General features: G+C 40.0%; 1 protein-coding gene and 1 long non-coding RNA gene across 4 annotated transcripts; one reads left to right on the forward strand and one right to left on the reverse strand.

Annotated features, from left to right (window-relative positions):
* The first annotated feature begins 1494 nt into the window (after nucleotides 1-1494).
* On the forward strand, nucleotides 1495-20786 carry Pkn (serine/threonine-protein kinase N). Of its 3 annotated transcripts, none has more exons than XM_081984081.1 (17): nucleotides 1495-1745; nucleotides 4389-4510; nucleotides 4575-4792; nucleotides 6201-6430; nucleotides 6709-6942; nucleotides 13193-13436; nucleotides 14739-14855; nucleotides 14917-15044; nucleotides 15109-15288; nucleotides 15343-15540; nucleotides 15591-15881; nucleotides 16459-16644; nucleotides 17143-17428; nucleotides 17486-17916; nucleotides 19483-19590; nucleotides 19647-19787; nucleotides 19848-20786. In XM_081984081.1, the coding sequence occupies exons 1-17, from the start codon at nucleotides 1725-1727 to the stop codon at nucleotides 19989-19991; spliced, it is 3279 nt and encodes a 1092-aa protein (XP_081840207.1). In that variant the 5' UTR covers nucleotides 1495-1724; the 3' UTR covers nucleotides 19992-20786. The 3 variants fall into 3 exon arrangements, with proteins under 3 accessions (XP_081840207.1, XP_081840206.1, XP_081840208.1); XM_081984080.1 differs by lacking the exon at nucleotides 1495-1745 and adding an exon at nucleotides 2858-3173; XM_081984082.1 differs by lacking the exons at nucleotides 1495-1745; nucleotides 16459-16644 and adding an exon at nucleotides 2859-3173.
* LOC145732062 (uncharacterized) lies at nucleotides 8318-8912 on the reverse strand. Its single transcript, XR_014178937.1, has 2 exons — nucleotides 8661-8912; nucleotides 8318-8606 (listed from the first exon to the last, which is right to left on the reverse strand). It is a non-coding gene; the product is annotated as an uncharacterized LOC145732062 (long non-coding RNA).
* Nucleotides 20787-21183: the final 397 nt, after the last annotated feature.

The following is a 21183-nucleotide window of genomic DNA, read 5'->3' on the forward strand; positions in this document are numbered from 1 at the left end:
CGCCCTCTGTACAAGAAAGCCTAGAATGTCACTTTTAATGGCGGCGTTAGCGGTTTTCGTTTTGTACACAAACCTATGCAGATGCAGTAGAAAATATGTTTTTTTAAATTATTTCGTGTAGTTGATTAGAAGTTGTGAGTGAAAAATCAAAGAAAGCTTCATTCCTGATCCAGATATGTATAGATATGGCTTTTTATACCCAATAAAGTCCAGCCAAAGCAAGTTTGGTTAGAACCCTTTGTCCTGGAAAGTACAACAAACTAATGTGAAAACTGCTCAATCAAAGAAAATTTGGAAATCCCTGAAGCTAGGTAAGCAAAACTGGTAAATGGGTTTTATATTATTACCAAGACCTTTCTTTTAAAATGTAAATGTGCCAATGGAACTTCTAAAAGCTGTCCTGTTTCTTCAGAGTAAACGTTTGTTGCTCTCAAAATGCAGGCGGCCTCAAAATGTAACTCACACACCTATGTATGTAAAAGGCAATAAGTTTACTGAATGAGAAAGCATATTGTACTTACCACTGAGTATTGTGTTGGAGTAAAATCATTCCAGTTCAAAGCTTTCAACCACTGTTGGGTTCGAGCAGGGTCTTTTGGAAAGTAAAAGACTGACACTTTTGGGCCTTTCACCAAATTGCTTTTACAATTTGGCAAACAACAAGTGGACGGCATATTGTAGAGGCAATAGAATTTAAGTTAAAAAACCAACAACAAATTATAGAACAATAACAATAGTGATAACACAATAAAATGAACACAAACTACACTTTCACTAGAACAATAAACATATAAACAACAATATATAATAGCAAACAAAAATTACTTTGGCAAGTAATCCCAAGTCTTGACTTTAAACCTTAAAAATTAATTTAATCATCGAAAAACTCAATTTCCATAATACAAACAAATGCAAACTGTCAACCACTATTTCGGCCATATTGGAATTTTTGGCATGCACCTACTTGGCTTTCTAGTACAGAGGGCGGTGGTGACATGCGTCTATGTCTGTCAAATAACAAAACGTTATCCCCCACCCAATGAGTAAAAAGAACAAGTATCAGGAGGTAACAATAATACAAATTATAACCCGTTTGTGCATTAAGCGAGGGGGACGGAAGTTGATTGCGCATTCGCCTACTGCGCAGTTGAATTGACGCAGTCATTGAAAGTTTGGAGTTTCAAACCCGCAAAAATTTGTTGTTTGTATTTGTTGTAGTATAGTGTTAGTTTGTTTTGTTTGTTTGTGGTTCTTTAACAGTTGAGTTTTGCAAATTTAAATTAAGTTGTACAGTGGACAAAATTAAATTTAGATCTGATAGTGCCAACCGGAAGTTGACGGCCGCCATATTACTCCCCCCGCCTCCCCCTTGTTTCTGTCCCCCTCTTTGATTGCTATTGCTCCTTCCTGCTATGTTTACATTTTTTTTATTCATTGCCCCCACCTAAACAAATCTAAACGTCGTTGTCAAACATTTGAGCTGTCACTGTTGTCAGTCAGTTCAAGTTCAATCGGCGTGTGATAAAGCGTGTATCGTGATGCGATACGCAGGAAATCGGTTCGTAAATCCGCAAATTACATGAATCTGAGCTTATCGAGCGTGTGTTTAAATTATTTTGACTCGGTAATCGACGTGGACGCGTCGAAATTTAGTGGAAAAGACCGCAAAAAGTGCCAAACATCGCTTGAGAACAGGGAAGACCAGCGGTTTTCCCACGTCCAAGATGGCCGACACCTATTTTCAGGTGAGATGAATACAAGGAAAACGTTAATATTTTCACTTTAGAGACTTAAGGGGCACCCTAGCTATGGTAAGTCCTAAAATGACCCTTTTACCCTGTGTTGCCAACAACTTTTTAAGGGTATTTCAGTGATTTTTCCCACCAAACTCCACGGTGGAAACTCAATGTTTATACCTGTAATTATGGTTGGTATTTGGGTTACTCCTAATAACACCGGCGATTATTATGGTATTTAATTTGCCATTACTGTGGTCGTGTTTTGCCTTGTCATTTACAACCAACGCTGATTTATCCTTGGATTTATCCCAGTCTTTTAATTGTTGGCTAAAGTTAACTGATGAGCCCCCCTGAGTGCTGTTTAGATCAGCCCCAAAACAGGCATTGACGATTGCTTACTTGTACATACCCATATTTTCACAATTTGGTCAAGGTTTTTGGTCTGGTTTTTCTCCTCATACAAGGCCAGATACTAATTACCTAATTCATTGCTAATTGTTCAACCTTAAAAATATCTATTTCAAGTTTAGAATTTTTGGTTTGTCTTATTATTAGTAGTTGTATTTGATAAAACATGTTTTGGGGGATGTTTCTGATATAACAAAAATTATTATTTTTTTTTATTGTTATTGCTAGCCCTTTTTGCATGCATTGACCAATAGCTACATATAACTTTACTTTTGTATTTATTGGGAAAATACTTATAGGTAAAGTAAACAGGATGTCCCTTTTTGGAGCTCAACCATGGGTATCTCCCTTAATGAGTCAAGGTTAATCCAATTAAAGCAAAGTTGCATTTTTTGCTCCTATTTTCCCAATAATGTATAATACCCTTCTTTGTTAAAAGTTTAGTTAAAACTATTGGGATTACACATGGATAATGTTTACTGTCTAGTTTATATTTATTTACAAAATTTGAATGCATATATTCCATCTCTGTCTGATAGTTCTTATCACTATAAACATATTTCACATCACTGTCCTGAGGAGCTTATTGGATTCTCTTAATCACACTCATTTCCCACGTATCAACTCAGTTCATTTGATCAGACACTACCAATGGGAATTGAATGATAGGAAAAACGTTTGCACCAGATAAATGTTGCTATCAGAGATTTAGTTCAAGTGCGACTATCCAACAAACCTAACAGAGTAATAGCAGGTGTATTAAATTGTTAGGAACCTTAGTTAAATTAGTGGACTTTCTAATGTTTGGCTGAAAATGGAAACTACCATTTCAGGCTGGACCCACAACGACGAATTTGTATAAGTGAAACTCGGCCTATTGTGCTGATATTTTCGTGTTAGAAGAGTGTGTGAGTGTGTGCCAGTATGGAGTATAACTCATTGAAAAAGAGGCCCAAGGCCAAAGTGCAAAACAGGCTTAAACAGGGCACTTACTACACTTGGGCAGGAGACCTGTCATTAAATTGGGTGAGTTTGATTAAATTCCATGTTTTTGTATTAATGGACGGATTTGGATTAGGTGCTTCATATAAACTAGATAAGATAAGATTCACTCTCACTATTAGTCATTAGATTGTAAGTCAGTGCTTGCTGGCTATTTTTTCTTGCAAAAAAAAAAATTTTCAAGGTAGGCAGGTCACTTGATGAACAAATGACAAGCTGCAAGATGATTGGGTTAGCTCATAGTGATTTTTATTGATTATTTTCTCAACCAATAACAGTCAATTATTCATTCACATACATAATCGGCCCCTGCTATTCCTTACTTCTTTTGTTAACCAATTGATAAGCCTCTTCCTTGAATATACATTAAGTAGAAACGGAAACGGGTATTATTGTTAGGAAGACATTACTAGACATTGTTTATAGGGTTTTCATAGATCCAGCCATAAATAGACGAGTATATAACAGCCTTACATTCCTATACAAACTTCTATTTTTGGTGTATATACAGTCTGGGGTATAATACAGTTTTATCTTGTTGTTGTAACACTCTGAATGTTTTGTCCGCGGTGCGAACCTTTAACACAATGAGTTTTGATTACAATATGCATGTAGGAATGAATGGGAAAACTCTGGCTGGTAGTGAAGAAAGTAGTGAGAAGTGGATCACTATTGTTTTTCTTGTAATCATATTAACATAATACCTATATGAATGAACACATGGTTTGATGCTTGAAATTCCTCAGGCTGAAAGTAACAGGTAGTGGTTCTTGAGTAACGGAATAAAACCATCTGATCTTCATGCGCATTTTTAGACACACACACATAACGATAAGAGCACAGTTGCATAAAGTTACTAGGCTGGAAATTATATGGGAAATAACGTATAAATCTGTTTCTGAGTGAATGAGAGCGTTGGTTGTACTCTGTTGACTTTGCCACATATATTGACTTTTATCAGTACAGTTCCCAAGCCACTTAAGAAAATTACGGAAAAATCGCTTGGTGGGCGAATCTGTAAACTAATTTTAAGCTGGAAGGTGGTTTTAATGGACTTAGAATGGCGATTGTGTTTATTTTGAGAACCGGGATTTAATCATGTGGAATTTTAGCTACACTGCCCACGATCGTGGAGTGAGTTTCTTAATTTAGTTTGTTTTGTGCAGAAAATTGGCAAATTAAACAAAGCACGGATATTGTCATTGTCACGCACTAAAAACGCATTTTTTCTGTTTACAGGGTGAATACATCAAACATCCGGTCGTCTACGAGCTGTCTCACAAGTACGGGTTGCCAACTGACAATATTAATGAGTCGCAGTTGTCCAATAAGTTGGAAGAACTGAAAGATATCATCAGAAGGTGAGTTTAGATATTTTTTTGTTTCAAAGTTAACCAATAAGGTATTCTTTTTGTTTTTTGATAGGGAAATCCGTAAAGAACTGAAAATCAAAGAAGGAGCGGAAAAACTGAGGGGAGTATCAACGGATCGGAAATCCTTAAGTCACGTGGCGACCATAGTGAAAAATTCCAACTTCAAACTGACGGAACTAAAAAATGAACTCAGCGAACTGGAGTCTCAGATTATATTGTCGCAGGGGCAGAGCGCCCCCGCAACTAACACTCTACCCCCCTCGAACGGTGGTAAGTGTACTTTCTGTATTGACTACTATTCCGTGCTATTTTTAATGCACGTGACCTCTAGAAACTGGATCGTAATTAGCAAATCATCTCGGGACCGGCGCGAAAAACCGCAAAAATTCACCGGAGGCAAAATCTGGCCTGCGGGCCGGCCGGTCATCGAACCGGACCCGATCTTGCCTGTACCAGACGGTTCCCTTAAACTGCCGGCAGCCCCCCTGTTTATAAATACTTGCCGCTTATTTTTACCGTACCAAGGAAAAAGCCTAAATGGTCCTTCTGGTTATTAATTAATCATAAAGCCCTAATGTCCTTACCATGTCGAACCTCGTTTTCGTTTTTGGGAGCGGTGATAATTATCGGTCCGTATGTTACCGGAGGACCCACGTAATATATTCAACGTGGACCTCTTGCGTTTTTTCCATCTAAGCAACAGGTTGAACGAGGTTTAGGTATTTTTAGAGATGTGGGATTTTAATGTAACGATTTTTTTCTGGTATTTTTAGACGCCTTGTACTGTTCGATCATCCTTCTTAAGTGGTTCGGAATAATGTGAAAGTTACCAGCTAGTTTTATCGCAATCTTATATATAAATTGTGGAACGCAGTGTTGGTCCAGTCAAGGCGCCTGGATGGGTTCCAACTTCGAAATTGTTAATTTATGATTATTGTAACCTTTGTGATGTTCTGAATGAAAGTGCCAACCTGGCATAAACTCAATAAAGCATCGATAATTTTGTATTAATAATCAGATAAAAATTATCAAAAAGTAAACTTCATTAATCTTGTGGTTAATGTTTGTCAATACCACCTAATTAGAGAAGACCAATAATGAATACTATAACATCGTTGGTTTTGCAATTCCTACCTCATACTGAATATTTTAAATTGATTGGAGATATAAAATCTTTCATGCTATTAATAAATGTTTCAATAGTCATACGGAAATTTTGAACTTTAGATTCGATAAACTAGTGAAAGTCTTGCGTGTTTTTGCACAGTTGAACTACCCCATTATCATGCGCGTGCATATAAAAAGTGAAAATTGCGAATACTTTATCATCAGCCAGCTCAACTCAGTCCTGAAACCTTATAAAACTATTTAAATTTAAACTAGTTGAGAATCAAAAGTAATCTGAAGAGTTTCAAAAGATTCTCAAAACCAATTTACAGTGATTAATCTTTAAAAGTATCTTACTACACAGCAGTGTTATGGTTTTTAGGATGCTTTGTAGTTTATTATTGTTGTTACCAAAGATGTGACTTTTTGCTGCGCAACAAAAACGATCACAGTTTAGGGGTAAATAGTAAAGCTGACGGTTCATTAAGAAGTATTACACCTTGCCAAAATAGCATAAATCACATGAATTGTCTTAACCACTGTGCCTGTTACTAAAATACTGATTTTTTAGATTCTCTTCGTCGTTTGACCGGTCACAATGACAAACTCAGCCCCGGCCATCTCAGTCGAATCGAAAACTTGGAAAAGCAACTGAACATCGAGCTCAAAGTGAAACAGGGAGCGGAAAATATGATCCAGAGTATCGGTACGTCGCGGGACAAGAAGCTGCTGCTTGAAGCGCAACAAATGCTGCAAGACTCCCGAAAGAAAATAGAATATTTAAAAATGAAGATCACTAAGGTGAGTAGATTGAAAAATCGATACTCTGAGGCCGTTAATAGACACTAATTATTGATTTCCTAACAAAAAAGAAACTCACTTCACTGAGGCGTCTCTAGTGGTGAAACCTGATATACGTTAGTCATGTTATAATCAGTTTCCCAGAAAATTACTTATTTAATTGTGTTGTTATTGTTGTTTGTTTCGCGTACACAATAAAAGATTATTTTCTTTTTGTGGCGGTCGTTGCGCGGCCAATGTCAACCCGACTATTATTCCTCAACCGCAAACTGTTTCAGATGAAACACGACGTGGACTCGAAGTCGCGCCTCGTGGTCTCCACCCATGACCTGACCTCGAACGGGGGCGATTTCAACAATCTGGACCTGGAGCCGGTGCTGGACGAGCGGATCGAGGACCTGAAGCATCGGCTGCGGGTTGAGGCCGCCGTAGTAGAGGGCGCCAAAAATGTGATCAAGTTATTGCAAAACGGCACTAGGGAGCGTGGCGAAAACCGCAAAGCGTTGCAAGAGGTCAGGTTTGTTTGGTTTTTTTGTAAATTTTTTACGAAATTCAATCCATCAGACGATGTTTTGTTTGTGACTTTCAAAAGTAATTAATGCCTTAAATGTTGAATTTTTATACCACTTTGTATGAACACATTCACCAAATTGAGAGACAGAAACATATTTAAACTGTGTTGACATGGATCTTCTGTGTAAAAAGGCTGTTGACACTGCTACAGAGTTGATAACCTACAAACGTCCCTAAGAAATATATACAGGTGTGGTAAATCCAAAACCGACCATAGGAAAACCGTGTAACGGACAGAGAAACGTACATTATTGCATGCGCGGGACTAAGACAGAAAACGAAAAAAATATCAAGTAGGCCATATTTTCAGCGCGTTGTTGCCAAACGCCACGTATTCAATACCGTCGACAAAATTAATTTTGTTGTTGGATTATTTCTAATTTATTTCCATTCCGATTTCTGTCTATTTGTTGAGTCCCTATTGTAGTAATATTTCATCTGTCAACTGCGATTAAGATCTAACCTCAATTCTCAAATTGAAAGTAAACAAAAACAATTACACTGACAGTGACAAGCTTGGCGTTTGGCAACAGCGCGCTGAAAATATGGCCTACTTGATATTTTTTTCGTTTGCTGTCTTTCTCCCGCGCATGCAATTACCTACGTTTCTCGGTCCCTTACACGGTTTTCCTATGGTCGCTTTTGGATTTACCACACCTGTATGTAGAGCCTCCTTAAGAAATATTGATAGTAAAGAAGAAAGATTTGTAATGTTTTTTAGGTGATGTAGGCTAATATCATTCTGGCCGCATTCGTTTTCACGCTCCATGGAGCGAGCAGAGCTTTTTTGACGTCACAATGATGTAATTTGACAATTGGTCAAATTATGGTTTTGCCAAATTACGTCATCGTGACGTCAATAACGCTCTGCTCGCTCGATGGATCTTGAAAACGAATGGGTATTTTACTACAATTATTTAACCTTGTTCTGGTGGATTCAAATTATTATGTTACGTCTTTTGTGTGTTTTTGGTCGACCATATCGCCTCCCCCTTTTTATGCATTTTGTGATACTATTTCCAGTTTTAACCCACATTTAGTTTCAGTTTAACAGGAGTTTTTTAGGTAAGTACTAAAATAGGTCAGCAGATCATAAGACCAACATTTTCGCAGCGCATTTACCAAAAATAAATTCGGGAAAACAATTATTTCCTTCTAAAATAAACCACAAACTGTAAAATACCGGTTTGGTAAATGGTAGTTGTAAATTTCAATTTAATACTCATCTGTTTAGACTTTTTCAGGTTTGCTTTTTTTGAAGTTCTACTGTTTGTTTTTCTTCCCCGGTAGAAATGAACGTTTTAATTTACTTCCTCCATCTAGTTTTAATTTTGAACTGTTGCGTCTTTATGGTAGGTCATACCTATTTTCAGTATGTTTAGGCACATTGTACATGTCAATCATTGCGCACTTTTACGGACTACAATTACAGCTGTTTTGAAAGTTAAATTACTTTGACAGGCATCAATAATCGTCGAACAAACAACCAAATTACCGTGCAAAGCAATTTTTCAATTCCGTCTTGGCAGAAAATGCCTGGCAGCAGATGTTCCAAGTGCACCTACATCTGTCGTCGGTTGCTTAATAGCGGAATTACGCCGTCCTGAAATTGGTCAGGTTATTAGGTCATCGTTGTCCCGTACCTGATGTGTCCAACTTTCGAATCCGTCCGGATTTAATTTTATTCTAGTGGTGTGCATTAAAATATGGCAAAACGATCATCACACGAATTCTAGTCCAGAGTATCCTAGGAGACGGCACTGCCCGAATCTCGTGGCCAGTTATATCGCGGACCGCGAATCGACCGCGTTCGATTTTTGTTTCGAGCTCCTGGTGATGCCAGCCGCGTTTCGAAAATAGAACGGCTTTTGTTTACGCGTAGGTGTCCCCTACATTCCATTGATTTAGTTCGTTTTCCAACAAAAAAGGTTTTACAACACTAGAGCTTTTTGGTGCCAACTTTGCACTGTACTAGTGAAGAATTGTCCTTCAGTTTAATTAATTACTAATTTGTTGAAAGTGGGAAAAAGTGTCGGGATGAAGCCTAACTCAAAAAAGGAACCAAACCGTCCTTCGTCCGAAAATAGTCCAGAGTCTATTCACGCTTGTCTAGGTTTCAATTGGTCGTGACGTAATTATTTATAGACAATTGTAACCTTTATTTATTTACTTTTGTTCGTATTGTCGCGGTGTGACTTTTGTGTGGCCCCAAATTAGGGAAAACCGCAGTTCAAAATGTCAAAGTCGTGTGGCTTTCTGCACGAGATTTTTCCTTAACACCTTTTAGCACAATTTTTTGTCCGCCCACCTTAAAAATAGCAATTTTACCTGTTGTAATAGCGAAGAGGGACCATTATCTCGTGGCTATTTCGAAACCTGGCTAGTTTATAAATAGGCCGTCCGACATAGTTCGGTGTTTTTCAAGCTTTTTTTTCTCTCCTTTTAATGTTTTAGCCGGCCTTTACTACCCACATGTAGCCCCATTAAATGTTATATCTGTAGTGATTAATAGTAATTTAGTCACACTTGGCAACAACGCCGAGTAGTCTAGGATAAAGGGTTGGAAATGTTCGTACTGTTCCGTAAAAACTTTCACCTACCCAAAAAGAAGTAGTTCCTTTCCAAGTTGAGTGGATATGGATCAACGGGATCCCACATCACCTCCCACCCACTTTTCCGTTCACGCGGAATTTACCATATCCCATCCAGGGGTGGACAATCCGCGAAACCGTCCTCGTACCAGCATGGAACGTGACGAAACAACGGGAGGTGTGCGTATGACCTACTCTTGGCAGCCTGAGTGGGGCTCTCGCGCTCAATCTGAACACAGAGAGGCGTGGCCAATGAGCACATCCAATAGCGCCAAGTACGTACCACCCTATCCTACCCCAATCTGCGTAACCAAACTATTCTAGGTCGATCTATAACAGTGACACGCCCAGTTCCACTGCCACGCTCACACCCCCTCGTTCAATACCGCCCAAAATCACACCCCCAAGCGCCATGTTTGACACGGATTACACCCGGGGGTACCAAAAAGGGAATATGTTTTTTACGTCTACACCGCCACCCAAAGCGTCGGATGAGCCAGCGGGCGGCCACATTCCAAAGGGTGACGTTGCCTCAGCAGTGGGACGGGGTTTAATTCACGATTCTTCAGGCTACGGGAGTGATTTGTTGAGCCCAAACTCACAAGGAGGCAGTTTACCCCGAAGAGTTTTACCAGACTTTCATAACAAGTGCAGGAGTACCTGTAACATCACTTTGGCCACTGCTAACCCTAAAGGTAAGCTTATTGGGACTAGGGCACTTGCAGTAATAGATTCAGTTTCTCTTTTCCACACATTTTGAAATTATTAAATGATCGATCATGTTGCAAAAAGTGAAATAATGTTGGATTGCACACTCAAGTCAAAGTGCTATTTCAGAAACCTGCTAGTATAGTAACTATTTCTACTTCTTCTTTTAAGATACGTTTCATTTATAAGAAATGTTACTACTAACCAAACATACTAGTACGTGTTGTTGTAACAATAAAAATGCAAGTGAACCTTCTGTCTTGAATGTCTTAACCACCTCAAAAACTAGACAAGGACGACAATACTTATAGGTACGCAACAACCCGCGCAACCCTCACATTCGCAATGCGGTCGTACGCAAAGTTTACGGTGCCAAACTCCGTCATCATTCCAGCAACAAAATCCCCATCGGTTTTATGGGTGCGGTGACCCGTGGTGTCATCATTTGGGCCAGGGCGACGACTACCTGCACCCCTGGAACATTTCTCCCGTCCCCGAAGGTAGTTTTTTTTCTGTCTGAGATTGTCTGTCCCTGTCTAATACCATTTCCGGTGTGACTGCTTTACTAATACCTTTCAAGAGTGAAGTTTGAGGTGATGATCACCTGTCAATTGCAGAAACCAGTCCCGTCGTGGGTATCACCAGTACAGAAACCGTAACTGCAAGTAGTAAAAAAGACGCCTCAGTGCAAACATTCGAAATGGTAGACAAGTGTACCTCGCCATTTTTGAGGATGAATAGTGGTGACTCGATTGACCGCAGTTGGAAACGGTACCAGAGAAGAGGATATACTGAACCAATTTCCCGAAGAAACCAGTCTTCAGCTGGAAGTTTTACTCCAGACAGTTTGGACAGCAGCATCAAGGTAGCAGTTTGGACATTTGAAAGTTATGTACTTACAAGTTGAGTTTCTTCAGTCGCAAGCTCCGAGGGCTATTAGAAAGTTACGTAGAATGCCAGCGTTTGATCGGACTAAAGAACCGATTAAGGAACAGTCTCCAGCTGATTCCAAGACTAGCGATTCGCTGAAAAAGCCCAGAACTGTGCACATTGATGTATATTGTACTGGGACTGAGATGGAGTCGAATGCCAGCAGTGATTCTAGTGAAGAAAGTAAAAGCGCCAGCACACCTCAAACCGTTTTTGAAAATGAAAAAATGAAAGTAAGTTTACTGGTTATCTTCAGTTGGTATTTACTAAATGATTTTGTGTTGAAGGTAACGCATAAAAAAGCCGACAGTGGTGCTTTGCCGTTTTATTTGAGACGCAACATTCCTGCAAACATAAACGTAACTCAGAAAACACCTTTAGTTAAGTCGTTTGAAACTAACACTTCCCTGGAAAAGGACGAGTCAGATGACGACAATGCCAGCACAGCATACCCATCTAAATTGAGTTCCTACTCCAACATGGGTACTTAAAAACTAATTTATTGGTTTAAAACAGATTAACAACTGAATTTTAGGAGATTTTTCGGCGAGTGCATCCAGTGTCCCCAGGTCCTGGACCACATACTCACTCTCAAGCGGTGCAATCCCCGAAGACTACGACTCAGTGGCCAACACTAGCTGGAAGGACACGTTCTCGGACATTGACAGCTTGATGATGAGCCGGTCTAGTATCGCGCCCACCGATAGTCTCGATTTTGTGCCTCGTCGTCGTTACGAGGCTGCTCAAAGCATTGACGAAACCCCCGAATTTTCATTCGATCGAAAAAACCTGCTGGAAACTCCCAGTGCTACTAGTATCCAACCTAGTGACAGCTTTGAGTATGCCAACTCCGAGGATCGATTAAGAATCAGGGAGATGGAGGAAATGTGGAAAAATCGGGGGTGAGTTCACATTATAACTGCGTTTCATTCAACAATATTTGGTTTTTAGGTCGTCTTCAAAGTCTCTGAAGTCTCCAATGAATGAACGAACAATGCAAGCGGAACAGAAGCGTATGCAAGAGTATTTAGATAAAAAAATGCGTGGCAAACACTGGGATTCCAAAGACAGCGATAGCAACGATTCGGACGACAGTGGAAAAGCCTGGACATTTATCAAGGGTGCTCCAACTCCAGAAAGTACACTAAAAAGCACCGAAACTCCCGTTAGTCGACAGACAAGCCCAGTAAACCCTCTTCCCAACACAGTTAGAGACGCATTTTTGCGTTCGGTACTCCACCACCCTAAAGAACCAGTTTCGGCCAGCTCGGAGAAGCCTCAAGCTAAAACTCACAAGTTTGAGCCCAGGAAACTAAGCAGAGAGGATCAAGGCTCGTTGAGTGATTCCAGTTCGCCTAGTAGCGTGTCAACTAAACAACGTTTAAGTTTGGATCCCAATCTAAGGTCTCCGTTTATGTTAATCCCTGGAATTTACACCGAACCGAGGTCCATAGCCAGAAAATTCGGGACAGTGGTCAGTTTGATGAAAAAACCGGGACACCACATCGGACCAGCCAAAAATCCTGACTGTATGTGCGACCACTGTCAGTCGTATTGGCACCAGTCGGGGCGAAATCGCACCAGGAGTGTGGGCGATCCACCCAGTGGACAACAGGTGCGCAATTGGAAGGAGTTTCTCGAAGAGCAACAGAAGCAGAGTGGCAACGCTGCAGGGGGATCGGGAACTTTGCCCTACACAGACTTGTAGCTGAATTCAGCTTATTTTCATTTTTAAATATTTTCCTACCGCGTTTTGTGATATTTATTTTAAGTGTTGTGTGAAGGTGATTTGCCGCAATGACGTGACGTTTTCACATTATTGGAAGTCAAACTGGTAAGATAGGTTAGCTTAATTACTGCCCGTTTTTGTGAAAACTCCCCTGTAAACCCCTGGTCGACCAAAAACAAAAAAACTAACTAGTAATATCAATGAAAATTAAACGAAATTTATTTTGATTAGGCTCAAGAAAGTCTGCGCGCCAGCAGCATGAAACTGGACCTGCTCAAAAAATCACTGGAACAACGCAAGGCAGAGTTGCCAGCGGATTCACCCATTGCCGCTCAGCTGAAAGAAGAGTTGGCAAACGCGCAGACGTTCAGTCCAGTTGCTGTGCACTACACCAGTTTGCAACCGTTTCGGGTGCGCAGCGACAGCAATAAAATGCACAATGCCAGTACGATCAGTCGGTGCGCAGCAGTTACGGGTAAGAATATTAAGTGATTTAACTAGGCCAAAGCACTACTAAATTGTCTTGATTTTCAACTTTCCTACACTTAAGCTGGGTTTATACAGCGCACAATGCATAACATTGCACAAGAAATCACAAGGGTTTCTTTTTGGTGTTTATACAGTCGCACAACATATAATTTTTAACCAATGAAAAGAGTTTATGACAACATGTGATCAATGTCATTGCAATGTAAAATGTTATTTTTCTGTCACTTGCCATTTGTCAATCATGTCAAGCACATTTAAGGAGGATAAGGCAAAAAAGATGTGCTTGCTGTTGTAAAGTTGGAAAAGGGGAAAAAAAAACATTTTTAATAACAACAATATATTAGAATTTTCCATATTTAGAAAGCCAACACAAACCGACCATGAATATTCCAACCACCACTGGCAACACAAGATGGCAGCGTTCAGGTGTTATTATTCCATGCTATTTCCTGCATAGAATAACCTTCTGATAAATAACTGAAAAACAGAACTGGCAATACTACACATTTTTATTTGGAATTGAGAATATACTTACTGCAGAGTGAGGGCAAGACGTTGTTTTGGGCTAATTGGATTTTTTGTCTTTCTGCAGGAATGGCCCCACAAGAGCTAATAACTTATGGAACAGTTCTGGAGTCATACGCGTATATTTGAAAAACTGCTCTGTATCATGTTTTTCTGCAAACTGAACTATTTTTTCAAAAACACTATGTTCATTGCGTTTTCTATTCATAGGTCGCGTTTTAAACCTCCGTATTATCCTTTTCTTGACATCTAAGCTTAATGCTGTAGCTGCAGCACCCATCATGAGTAGAAGCCCCAATTGTTGCCAAGGTTCCATCTGCAATTTTTTAATAAATTCTTGATGTAAAGAGAAACTCATCAAATCTGTTTTTTTCCGTAGACACTTCAACTGTTTTTATTGCACTAAATGACCAAAAAATCACAAATACAAAATCAACAACAAACCACAATTCTTGAACAATACAAATCCACCATTCATAAACAAACCAATAACACAATACAATGACGGACGGCGGATGTCAAAATATGACATTACAAAATTTTGCGCATGCGTACAGCTGGTTTCGCATAAGAATTGCATAGAAAGTTAAAAATTATGAACTTTCTATGCGGTATTGTGCAAGTGTTGTGCGCTGTATAAACGACAGTAGGCTTTACTGTAAAGCCAACTTTCTATGTTATGCATTGTGCGCTGTATAAACCCAGCTTTAGTTGCATACAGTTAAGTCATACATATACGATGTTGTATCTCTTTTTGACTTAGGTACTTTGGAAGTAAGACTAATGGGTTGCCAAGACCTTCTAGAGGACGTTCCAGGCCGACCGAAAAAAGAGTCTGACGGTAGTTCCAGTCCCATGGATTTAAAGTTTTTCAAGAAAGGTAGTAGTATTCTAATTTTTTTGAGGAATCCTATAAAACCTTACAATAAACACCGTTGCAGGAGTAACGGGTCGAAGTTCCTCAAAAAGTTACAGCGTTAAAGAGGACGTAAGCGACGACATCATGGCCGTACTAAAATTAGATAATAACACGGTGGCGCAGACAAGTTGGAGGCCTTGCTCCCAGCAGGTAGTTTCGATTTTCTCCTTTCATGTGTTTGAAGGTATTTAAATTGTTTGTGGGGTTATTACAGGCGTGGGATCAAAGGTTTTCGATTGAACTGGATAAGTCCAGAGAGTTGGAGATTGGGGTGTATTGGAGGGATTGGAGATCGTTGTGTGGGGTAATTTTTCTTAAATTGGAGGAGTTTATTGATAACGATCGAGACGGTATGGTGTTACACCTTGAACCTCAAGGCCTAATATTTGCTGAAGTATGTTTACTTTTGTAATTGAAAGTGTTGGTGTTTTATTTAGTTGATTAACAGATTAAATTCCTGAATCCGATGATATCCAAACGGCCTAAATTGCAACGTCAGAAACGGATATTCAAGCAGGTCATGCCCAGGGCGAAACAAATGAACATCAACATAGTCACGTGGGGTCGATGGATGAAACAATCGAATCGGGTCCCCAGCCGGCAAAACCTTACACTGAGCACTCCAGAAATTCCCGAAGCCGTTGCTGTACGTACGTTTTAACCATTTGCAGGCAAATCGTAATAAAAGTTTAACAGAACGAAGTGGAAGATAAACCGGAAACACCGGGTGAAACTCCAGACTTGCAAGCGGTAGGATTAGGAGGACAACGCCCTCTAGGATTGAGACTGACGCCGGTAGCCACGCCCAAAGTGCCCGCCTCTTTCCAATCGTCACAACCGTCAACCCCCTCGCCGCAGGCTCCACCCAAATACGGGATAGAAATCACCCCCGCCCCTATGGAGGACACACCCCCGCCGGTCGCCAGGAAACGGTCTGAAGCTCCACCATTGCCGCCCCCACCACCACCTCCTAGATTGGATCCCGAGGTAAGTTTTGGTTGTTAATTTTACTTCAACTATTACAAAACTTGTTTATGTTGAACATTTCATAAATTTAGTGTCCGTGATTGTATGTACAGATTACCAGATTTAGACTGTGACCAGTCAAAACTGCATTTTCGTGCAACACTTTCCTTTTAGTGGTCTCATCCACGCCACTCTTGACTGTTAATCTGCCCTGATTAACGTAACATTAATGCCGAGTGTCTCAGAATTATTGTTTTATGCACAGGATTCTAATTCGGTGTATTAAATCTGAAACACTCTGTATGTAAGAAATAAGACAATTTTGGGGGTAGTGCGGTGGCAGTCTGCAGACTTTAGTTGAGCTGGGTTAATTGACTCGTTGTACGTTTTTTTTTTAAGTGTAAATTGTCTTGGCTCAATATTTACGCACCCGTAGGAACGACACTGCACTTGGGGGATGTTTCCTTTAGTAGTTGTAACCACTATATTGTTGTAATTCAACCGAACTAAAAGTTAATAAAAATATAGTTGATATTGATCACAGACAACGCTTATGTCAAAACCACAATAACATTTGTCCCCCACAACGCACTTGCAGAGCGCAGCCGCTCTCAGCGAATTCGACTTCCTGGAGTATGAGGAGGTGTACGTGGGCCGTAGGCCGTCGGAACCCCTCCTCATCACCTCCTGTTCCACCCCGACCACGCCCATCGTGGGCGTTTTCCCCATCGACCAGTTCGTTCTCCCCAGTCCCCAGCCGGTCATCGAATTTCCCGACGACGAGGTATTGTGTTTCGTTTTTGTTATTGTTTTTGGTTTTCTTGGTCGTTCGTGCTTGCCAGTCCTTCCTTAGTTTGTTTTGTGTTGCAAAATGTGTGATGTTTTTGGAAATCGGCGGAGGGAATTTTCATTTCATTTTGCTTTAAAAGGCAGCTGTGGTATATGTTGCAGAAATTATTTAAATTTAATTTTATAGTAATCCACCGATTTCCATAAACCAATAAAATTGTTGTCTTATTAGTATCTCGTGCCTGGCTTTATTGTTTTTGCTCGTTTCTCCTTTCTCTATTTCCAGTTTCCTTGTCAACGGTTTTTACTTAGGTTACGCATAATAGTGGTTTGTGTTTAACTCTCAACCTCGTAGTTTCCCTTCCTGTAACACTAACCGCACATGCACGTACACTATTAACAACATTTTGGATATGTCTGGAGTGAACATTAAACAACATTGGAATTTAAATAATTTTGTTTTTCTAATCTGGTAATTGGTAACATTTTCTAGCCCTCATTTGAGCAACCTCAAGTAGTGCGTAGGCCCGCTGCGCGTGAAGTAGGATACAGAGATAGCGCGTACGAGTCACGCAGACAGTCGCAAACACAGCAAACTAGCATGACCGTAGACCAATTCCGGTTGATTAGCGTGTTAGGACGTGGTCACTTTGGTAAAGTGATCTTGTCCCAGTACAAAAACACCGGAGAGTATTTCGCCATCAAAGCTCTTAAAAAGGGCGATATTATTGCCCGTGACGAAGTCGAGTCTCTGTTGTCCGAAAAACGGATTTTTGAAGGTGGTTACTGTCAAAACTAATACAATTTTCCCTGTAAGCTAACAGTTTAAAATTTAGTCGCCAACAGTATCCGACATCCGTTCCTCGTCAACCTGTTCGCGTGTTTCCAAACCGAGGCGCACGTCTGTTTCGTAATGGAGTACGCGGCCGGCGGTGATCTGATGATGCACATCCACGCCGACGTGTTCAGCGAGCAGCGCGCAGTTTTCTACGCCGCCTGCGTAGTGCTGGGGCTGCAGTACCTGCACGAGAACAAAATCATCTACAGGGATCTCAAGCTGGACAATCTGCTGCTGGACACGGAGGGTTACGTGAAAATTGCCGATTTCGGACTGTGCAAAGAGGGCATGGGTTTCGGCGACAGGACCGGCACGTTTTGCGGCACCCCCGAATTTTTGGCGCCCGAAGTGCTCACCGAAACGTCGTATACGCGCGCAGTCGATTGGTGGGGCTTGGGGGTGTTGATCTTTGAGATGCTCGTCGGAGAGGTAAGTCTTTTTCAATTTTTTTGTTTCTTCTAACCACAGAATATTATGGTGATAATCAAAGAAAGTTAGAATGCCGTGAAATGTACTGTGTGTGTGTGTATTGTATGTGCCACGACAGAATACGATTCAAAGTCATCCAATATTCTTCTGATTCGATATGATATAACAGCAAACGTTGGAGGTTAGATTTAGGTTATTTTGTATTGAAAATGGAAGTTATTATAGTGAAATGTTAGGTTAGGTTAGGTTAGGTTAGGTTGTATTTTATCACTAAAAGCTTAATGAAAACATCCAGAATGTTTTCCCATTTCAACAGTCATTCAATGAGAGCTGCCTTCGTTTCAATCAAATATCGGATACAAACGCGCTATGATCAAGTGTCACGTGCACTCCGCTTGACTTCGTTATCATAGAATCACGTGGCCTTTAGATCGCAACGCGTTAAGAAATAGTCAACAGTGTTGCCGCGTTGAATCCAACTGCAACAGTTTGATTTTTTTTTTAATTCCCGTTTGTTACAATGATTATTAAAAAAATCCTGTAAATACGGAAATTTGCGACAATTTTGTGAATAGCGCCTGAATAGTGAATATAACCAGCATTTTATGCATCAAGAAAACACTATTGAACTTTCTCCTTCTCTTTCTAGACAATTGCAAAAATGGAAGACATAAATTATCTAAATGTCTTTGTCTAGAACATTACCGTATTGAAAGAGATATGTCGTTGATTGAACGTTTGAATGGCATTGAATCGTCTTCTTTCGTCACACAGATAATAAACACTATATTCAAACACCCTGTATTGTAATTTGTTTCTTAAATGTTAACTTTCTGCATTATAAATAACTTAACTGTTTTACAAAAGGTAAGGAAAAAACACGCAGACATCTCCACAATACTTTATTTCAACCTTCAAAGGATAAGGTCTGCTCAACTAGTTTCGGACATATAAATGACCATCTTCAGGAGCTCAAATCGCAAATCAAAACGCTGGCTGTCTTTTTACAAGGAGAGAGACAGTGAGACCCATGTTATTTGGAATAAGTGAATTAAAGGGGGTAATAAAGCTCATTATGGAGAAAAAACACTGACACTACATTTTGTTAGGGCTGGGGAAAAGTTAAGTTTCCTGTCTGATCGCCTCTACTGCGGCTGGTAGATTGAGTTTCATATCTCTCCCCCGTAGGGTCATCCCCAGCCCTAACAAAAGGGGTTTAGACTAAATTTAATTTTAATGTAGTGTTCTTAACTTTTTAGTATGTCGTGTCAGTGTTTTTTTCTCCATAATAAGCTTTATTATCCCCTTTCTTTTAGTCTCACTGTCTCTCCCTTTGTAAAAAGACAGCCGGCGTTTTGATTTGCGATTTGAGCTCCTGAAGATGGTCATTATCCTTTGAAGGTGGAAATAAAGTATTGTGGAGACTACTGGGTGTTTTTTCCTTACCTTTTATACTCATACAGCTCCACTGAAAGAATATGGACTACTACTTCTTTTTGTTAACTGTTTTATTTATTTTTTTCTCTTTCTATTGATTTATTGAAAGTGTGTTCTGTTTTGTGACAGTCTCCTTTCCCTGGCGACGACGAGGAGGAAGTATTCGACTCCATCGTGAACGACGAAGTCCGCTACCCCAGATTCCTGTCGTTGGAATCGATTGCGATTATGAGAAGGGTAACTAAATCTTTCCCCATGCAGCTTACCAGTATTTATATGGGATGTTTTTTCAGCTGTTGCGCAAATCTCCGGACAGAAGACTAGGGTCGAGCGAACGGGACGCCGAAGACGTAAAGCGGCAAGCCTTTTTCAGGCACATCCAATGGGACGAGCTGCTCCATCGTAGGGTGCCGCCTCCCTTCGTTCCTACAGTGGTGAGTTGTCCTTGCTCCTCTCTAAATTGCCCAAACACTAAACTGACCGTGATCGTGCAGCAATCCATGGAAGACGTGAGCAACTTTGACGAGGAGTTCACGTCAGAAAAGGCGCAACTGACGCCACCGAAAGAGCCGCGCCCGTTGACCAATCAGGACCAACACCTGTTCAGGGAGTTTACTTATATGGCGGACTGGTGCTGACAGTAGGTGAGACTGCTCCAGGAGTTTTAGTTGCCAAATTAATCTTAGACTGTGACCGGGTCGTTTAGTCGGCCGGCCGATGCTCAGTTGTTTGTTTACTATAAACATTTAATGTATTTAGCGTAGGCTTGGTTCGAGACGTTCAACCCCATCGTGCCTTTTTTTATACCTTGATAGTGGGGAATCGTAAATGCGTCATTACGTCACTGATCCAAAACACCAATCACGTCTTCATCCTGTAGAGAAGCTGTTTGTTGTTGTTTGACAAGACGATATGTTCGATCTTCTTTCAAATTATTTGGCAACCTTGTATAAAGATACTTTTGTTAAAACTTTTGTGATCCAACAGGGTTTCATGAATCGGTGACGTAACGGAGTGCTTTATCCATGTATTATGTGATTTTGTCCACCCGCAAAATTAACCGTATACAGGGTGAAAACAATTTGTCCACATTTGTGTAGGAGAGGACGTAAGATTTGTGTGTAAAATAATAGGGAAGTGCCTGCCGTAAAAAGCAAACCTCTATGCTCACATTTTTTTTTTAATTGTAAATATTGGTTGATATACTGACTAACCCCCTCGTAGACTGTAGTTGAAACCTCTATGTTACATGGAGAGTAATATCGATAATATTTTTCGAACGCTTTAATTACTATCAATAAATTATAAATATAGATTTTAATACGTACTATATCGTTTCGGTCGATATGTTTATGATATCGCTATTAAGCATCACTAGACACTAAGTATACATTGTTACGAGAAGTTTAAATAAAAATATTATATTTATGCGATTTGGGTGCTTTTTTTTATCTTTTTTCCAAAAGTAATACAGTGACTAATAGAATAATAGACACTTTAAGTGGCAGGAGGACGTAATACGTAATACTCAAGATGACGTACGTATTTAAGGATTTTGCGTTAATGTTAAAATTGACTTTAAGTCTTTATTCTGTCAACCTCGTGTTTTCTCTTTAATTTTTTCTGTTTATTTTGTGTACTGTAGAAGTTCTTATTTTCTCTGTATGTTGTATACTTATCACAAGTATGCTAGATAATAGATGACATTTCTGAAATTGCCATTCTCGATTCCGATTTCGTAGATGAATTATTTGCTGCTTAGGCACTACTCACTAGTGATAAGAGCTCTATGGATCTCCCATCTCTTGATGGGGTCTTCACATGGGTTTT

Source organism: Ips typographus, linkage group LG7, assembly GCF_016097725.1.
Source record: "Ips typographus isolate SLU linkage group LG7, UJ_Ityp_2.0, whole genome shotgun sequence".
NCBI classification, from domain to species: domain Eukaryota; kingdom Metazoa; phylum Arthropoda; class Insecta; order Coleoptera; family Curculionidae; genus Ips; species Ips typographus.